Raw genomic sequence first — 6,719 nt, 5'->3', positions numbered from 1 at the left:
CCCCCGAACTGTATCATATGCTTGATTTATGCAATTCCTTCTATAATGAAGCCCTCAAACTGTATTATATGCTTAAATTATGTAATTCCTTCTATAATGAAGCCCCCGAACTGCATCATATGCTTGAATTATGCAATTCCTTTTATATTGAAGCCCTCAAACTGCATTATATGCTTAAATTATGCAATTCCTTCTATATTGAAGCCCCTGAACTGCATAATATGCTTAGATTACTTAGATTTGCGCCCCTAAGGGGGGTCTGGGGGGTCCCCCCCCTGTATGGAAGATTGTAATTCTTTCTATTTGAAGCCCTCGAACTGTATTATATGCTTAAATTATGCAATTCCTTCTATATTGAAGCCCTCGAACTGCATAATATGCTTAGATTACTTAGATTTACGCCCCTAAGGGGGGGTCTGGGGGGTCCCCCCCCTGTATGGAAGATTGTAATTCCTTCTATTTGAAGCCCTCGAACTGTATTATATGCTTGATTTATGCAATTCCTTCTATAATGAAGCCCCCGAACTGCATCATACGCTTGATTTATGTAATTCCTTCTATATTGAAGCCCCCGAACTGCATCATACGCTTGATTTATGCAATTCCTTCTAGATTAAAGCTGTAACGGAAGGTAGGTAGACTAGGTACGGAAGGTAAAATAACAAGGGCTCTGAGTATAGTTCAGGAATCGAACACTGTTCGGGCTCGGACAGAGACTGATTCTTGCTAGAACCAGTCTGGGGGATTTCCATTCTGTTGTTTTATCTGTGGGTAGCGCACAGACTCCCGTCCTCTGCTGACTCATCTTTGCTAAATACAGTATTGCTTTGTTTGTTCTGATGTTCCTTTATAAAAGCCCTCGAACTGCATCATACGCTTGATTTATGCAATTCCTTCTATATTGAAGCCCTCGAACTATATCATATGCTTGATTTATGCAATTCCTTCCATATTGAAGCCCTTGAACTGCATTATATGCTTAAATTACTTAGATTTGCGCCTCTAAGGGGGGTCTGGGGGTTCCCCCCCCCTGTATGGAAGATTGTAATTCCTTCTATTTGAAGCCCTCGAACTGCATCATATGCTTAAATCCTGCAATTCCTTCTATATGAGTAAGACTCCAGATATCTACCAGGTGTTCTTTGTGACCCAAAAAAGGGGGTCTGGGGGGAACCCCCGGGAAACACCTATACTCTAGGATAATAAGAAACATCTGAACTCTAGGATAATTTTCCCTGCCGTAGGCAGGGACTGGGGGGTCTGGGGGGAACCCCCAGGGAAGATTGTTTACCCCACTGAATTTACCTTCGTTTAGCACCCTTAATGGCAGCCTGGTGCCAGTACAAGGTATTTTATATTATGGAATGCTAAATCATGTGTCTACTAAATATGTGTTGATTCTGTTGAAACATTTGGATTGATGCGTAAAAATATACATGTACATATACTAGTATCTTCTCATCAATAGTCACAGTCCCTACATAACAGCCTCAGTTTCAAGTTTCCAACCAGTTGACAGCTAGTGCTATAAATTGAACTTGAAGTTTAAGAATATTATTGATATATATATAGGAGGTTGGTAAAGACTAATCCCGACCGACCTGAAAAATCAGAACATTCAACATTTTGTTATCAGTTTCCCTCCTTTTCATTGTGAATTAGCTCTTCCTGACTGGCTTCCGTGCCAGACAGCTTTGCCGCAACAGCATTGTTAAGCTTATCGTCCATTGGGACGGACAAAAGTGCAGCGACAATGGCGGCACCGCCAAACGCAATACTCGCAAGGAAAACCGTGCGAAATGCTTGGGAGTAGGCTGTTTTCGTAGCGTTGGTGACAACAAGGATGATGTTCTCTGTAATTCCTGGAACAGCTTCTGTAGCAGTAGCACTTCCTGTAGAGACAGCCGTCAATAACTGGGCAAGTGAAGACTTCGGCAAGCCTGCGTCCAACGCAGCAGCGGACACGTCGTCAGGGAGGTTCTTGGCAATGCGACTATCGAGGATGGCAACGTAGATGGCGGCTTGGATATATTAGTATATTGGCAATCAACACTTTGGCTGAGATCTTTTCTTACTGGCAATTGTTCCGGCAACTTGCTTTGCTGAGCCCAGAAAGCCACTTGCTAGGCCGATATCCTCGGGCTTGCAGTAGAGTGGACACATGATCAGGGTGATGAGCTCAAGGTAGCCGACAGCAAATCCCCCAATGGCCGTGAACTGAATATCGCGTAAGATGGTGGGTTATAGCATTTGGGTAGTTCGGATGATACTCACAGCAATTCCATATGCCTGTGTATTCTGATTCACTGCGGCCAGTGCACCAGAGAAGGCTGTGATGATGACGGTTGATGCAATAAGTTGATACTTAGAGTGTCCAATTGGCTTCATCAAAGCTCCAGCAACAACCTCACCAACGATGACTCCGGCTCCAGTAGTGATCTAAAAGAACTTAAGGGAATGCTCTTGTCACGGGTTGCAAAGATAGGGATGACATACCGACAACCAACCAGACTTAATATTGTCAGTCGTGAACAAAGCCTCAATCTCCTGCGGCCACAAAAGACTAATGGTCTTAGATTAGAAAGTTTGTCGCATTTTCTTGAAGAAAACAGTGGTCTTACCTGAGAGCGAAGAATACCATGTTTCCAACCAATGCGGAACCAACGGTCGCACTATACCCGCGATTCTTCAGAAGTGACATAGGAAGCACCGGTTGCCTTAGAGGAACAAAGATTTCTTGCAGAAGCATGAATGTTAGTCCCGCGAGGCGAATCCGAGTCCAGATGATTCTTACCGTATAGAGTAAATGCGGTTAGTGAAACAAATCCAACAACAAGAACAGCAACGACATGCGCTGAGCTCCAAGCATAGGAGGTGCCTCCCCAAGCTAATTCCAGTCAGTCTATAGGGCTAAGCTGAGCATGAACTGCACTTACAAAGTCCAAGAAGTACCAAGACAAGACCTCCAGCGTAGAGGAAAAAGCCAATATAATCAAAGTCCTTCACAGCCTGGAGTCTATTTTGACCCTTATGTTTCAATTCCCAGCCGGGAGGAAAGTAGCAAAAAGCAAACAGAATAACCGATAAACCACAAGTGATGATGCTCAAATAGTAGTTCCAACGCCATGATTGAGAGGTATTCGCAATGAACAGCTTCGCGATCAAAGACCCGAATCCAGCAAAAGGCAAAGTGGTTATGAAGATACCGGCGTTGACGAGGGGGCGCAATCGGTTCGGTACTAATTCCGCGATCACGAACGAGAAGGTTAATTGCACAGAAGCTGCAAGACCGCAAAGCGCACTTCCTCCGATAACGGTAGGGATGTTCTTTGCAGTCGCGCAGACAATAGCACCAAGCAGGCCGAGAGATTGCCCTCCAATTAAGAAATATCGTCGTCCGAAGATGTCACCAAATCGCCCGACCAGAAGCACAGCGACCTACGCGATTGCAGTTTCAATTAGCACGGAGAGTCAAAGTGGTGGAGGCGGTTTCGCGAAATGGCACATACACCTGAAATTAGTGTGAACATCGTTGTGATCATACTATAGCTTGGGTCTGGCCCAAGGTCTGCATTGATAGCAGTCAAACTGTTCACCGGCAAGGTGTAACCCAGGTACAAACTGATAGCCATCAAGCAAACACCAGCTAGGGACCCGATGAAGTTTTTGCTGTGATAGTAACCGGCTGGCAGCTCATCGAGATTAACTTCATGCTGGCCACTCGACATTGTTGGACTTGAGGGCACAGGAGTAGCTTCAGAATCAGCTTGGGACTTGAAAGCAGCCATTCTGTTTCTTTGGCAGAGAGAGCCCAATTACCTGGTGTGTGAGGGAGGGGATGGATATCAGAAGTCAGAACATGAGAAAAAGGCAAAGAAAACATGCGGAGAGCTCGAATTGATTATCGGGACTAAGCGGTTTCAGATAATAGCCGGTCGCAAGTTTAGCGCATGAGTTTGTGCCTCTCGTTAGCTTCGCTTCTTGTCTTGATGGAATGGACTAGCATGGCGCAAAAAAAAGTTTCTCAGGTTCGAGAAGTTGGAAATACTGAAACAAGCTGCATGTAACGTTCGGCAGTTTGCCGACGACATTTCCATACGAGAATATACATACGGAGCACACATGTTAGATTGAGGATCGGGAAACTGAATCAGGCCACCCAAATAGCACTAGGCCTGGAGCCCGATGACTGATTTTTCAATGTATGGGCAACCTAGTTAATAGTATACAAGCTTCAAAACAAAACTACCAGGGCACTTGAATCCATCGGTGGTACTTTGAGGGTTGGGTTCATTCCCATAGCTCCAGCCTCCCGCTCGGTGGCGCCGATTGGCTTGAGCTTGATCCCCCACTTAAGTACATCAGTGGAGCCTGGAAACCGATCTGGGTTGGTCAATTCTCTCCATTCCTTACAGGGATGTTTCCCCTTTTCCCGTGTTTCCCTTGATATTCTACATAGAGCTCTCTTCCTCTTCTTCTTCCCTTGCTGGAGGCTTCACTTAAGAGTTTTCTAATTCGCCGTTCGCAAGGATCAATCCATATCAACACATCACGGCTGGACGAGGTCCAGATTGTCTATTAATTTATCCGGTCGAAACCCACATTTGCAAGGCTTGATTAGTTGAGTGGGGAAATTTTAACAACGAAAGCATCAGGAGCGTCGGAGCCGGGGGCCACGAAGTACAATCCCTGTAGGCCCAAATACCAGATCCTATTAAATCCATCAACATGCTACCTCGCTTATGCGCTAGGGCATGCGCTAGCTTAAAAGGTCGAACTTTTGATTGATTTGGATATTAGTCTAGAAAACAAAATGTAAATCTTAACCCCTTCTATTCTAACATTATTATTATCCGCGTCATTACTTGAGGGGCCAATTCACAACACAAGGACCCGAAGGTGTCGTACTCTCCGACCGATTCACGCTCACGTCTGTCGTAACCTGGATCCCGACCGGTGAATCCGACGCTAGAATGTACTCCTCTGATCCAATGCGACTTGCTTCGACCTTTATCTGAGCCTGCGAGGATGTGGTGATATGCCCGAGTTTGGTATTTGCGTGGGCCCGACCGGCCCACGATCGGGGATCATCCGTCCGGCGACCCGATGCCCCATACATTTCGTACCGCCCACAACTTCGGTTACTGGATAGACCTAAGATACGGCGGAGCCCGGGGAATCGGACGGTCACAAGCGTCTTGAATGAGGGGAAACAGGCAATGAAAATGGCCACGCCGAGCTCCACTGATGACCAATTCAATGTGTTCACGAGAGACCCTAGGCCGATCAGCTATATTTCGAAATATAGATACAGCAATTGAAAGAAAGGAACTCACATGTATGGTCCAGAGAGAAATTGTTGAGATACGTAATTCGAATGATACTCGTCACAACAACACTGATGGGAGGGTCAGTAAAAACGGGCTTTTGGAACCTGGGGTGTTTAGGGAGAAACAAAGAACCACAACGTACAGAACACCGAGCCCAAACATGAAAACTAGGCCTGCTCGTTTGCCGACCGTCATTTGCAGTTGTAGCAATCTGGGGATCGGAAGGACGAATATGGCAATATCTGTAACCAGCCGAATTCCGAACGAAATGTAGTAAAATGCCCCCAGTGAGAGACATTTTCCCGGCGCTTCAGCGGATGCATCCCATGCTTTTGAAACTGGACTGCACTGGAAAATGACGACGAAGACCTCCTCTATCGTCTCTGCAATTATAATTACCACCAATGCCCAAGAGATTTTGCGAAGAGTGTCGCCTGGAAAAATCCTCAAGTAGAAGAAACAAAACGAGAGTTTGATCGCGCCCAACGAGAGCAAATAGGTGATTTCCGTAACGAAGTCAAGCTGAGAAAGAATAAATTCAGAAAATTAGCCGATTCGCTTCGTTGAGATAATTTATGCATACCTTCAAAAATATTGACAATGTGCTCTCCTGTGTCACAGTTCCGATGTGTCTTCCATACCCGTAGTTTGTCACTTGAAATGCATGTCAGTTCGAATCGTCGATGGAAAACAGTCCAGAATTTCGCTGTTAAGGCGTGCTGAGTGGCATACTTGATATACACACTAGACATTCGATAACCCCAAATACCTAAGATGGAAGTAATCTGTTAGCAATCAAGGAACGTCCCACTGGCACCCAGTCCTTCAGCTTACCCAACCAATGACACAAAATACATCGTCCATCGCAATCCCTGATAGATATCGAGTTCGGACCAACAGTCGCACCGCGAGCGCGATTGTGGATGCCACTATGAGCACCGTATTGCAAATAATGATCGACGGGACTTTCGACTCGTTAAGATCGACAGAAGAGTCGCTGGAGGTGGCCCTTGACCATATCTCCATAACTTGAACTGAAAATGGCCGAGGAATGAATATGGGTTTCCAGAAGCTACCCTTGAGCCAGTGACTTAGGAAAGGGATAATGGCCCTGCATATAGTTTATGCAAAAATGAATAGGATCAGGAATAAAGACCATGCAGGACTTCAGGAAGCCCGATCCTACATTAAAGATAAGTAAGAACAAGAACTATGGATTTTGGTTCAATACGCATAGATGAGACTCAGGTATCGACGAATAACATTCCAAGGACCTCGGGACTCGGGGGCTGCCTATAATAATTGGAGTCAATGGATTTAGTTCGAACCTTTGCAATCTACTTTCTTATATAGAGTTCGGGGCTAACCGATATACACTCATTCCATTTC

At 45.4% G+C, this 6,719-nt stretch overlaps 2 protein-coding genes across 2 annotated transcripts; both read right to left on the bottom strand.

Moving 5' to 3' along the window:
• Positions 1 to 1,632: 1,632 nt before the first annotated feature.
• N7466_003572 (trichothecene efflux pump) lies at positions 1,633 to 3,728 on the bottom strand (the record flags this gene model as incomplete). Its single annotated transcript, XM_057162969.1, has 8 exons — positions 1,633 to 2,021; positions 2,076 to 2,217; positions 2,275 to 2,439; positions 2,497 to 2,563; positions 2,622 to 2,736; positions 2,795 to 2,887; positions 2,937 to 3,438; positions 3,510 to 3,728. The coding sequence occupies 8 exons, from the start codon at positions 3,726 to 3,728 to the stop codon at positions 1,633 to 1,635; spliced, it is 1,692 nt and encodes a 563-aa protein (XP_057024084.1).
• Positions 3,729 to 4,861: 1,133 nt separating this feature from the next.
• Positions 4,862 to 6,356, bottom strand: N7466_003571 (uncharacterized protein; the record flags this gene model as incomplete). Its single annotated transcript, XM_057162968.1, has 6 exons — positions 4,862 to 5,277; positions 5,337 to 5,398; positions 5,473 to 5,852; positions 5,914 to 5,984; positions 6,063 to 6,099; positions 6,165 to 6,356. The coding sequence occupies 6 exons, from the start codon at positions 6,354 to 6,356 to the stop codon at positions 4,862 to 4,864; spliced, it is 1,158 nt and encodes a 385-aa protein (XP_057024083.1).
• Between the last annotated feature and the right edge of the window lie 363 nt (positions 6,357 to 6,719).

This window comes from Penicillium verhagenii (assembly GCF_028828195.1).
Source record: "Penicillium verhagenii strain IBT 33310 chromosome Unknown utg000004l_segment0_segment0, whole genome shotgun sequence".
NCBI classification, from domain to species: Eukaryota; Fungi; Ascomycota; class Eurotiomycetes; order Eurotiales; family Aspergillaceae; genus Penicillium; species Penicillium verhagenii.
The sequence above is the reverse complement of the archived record's forward strand: the minus strand, read 5'-3'. Positions and strand labels throughout refer to the sequence as shown.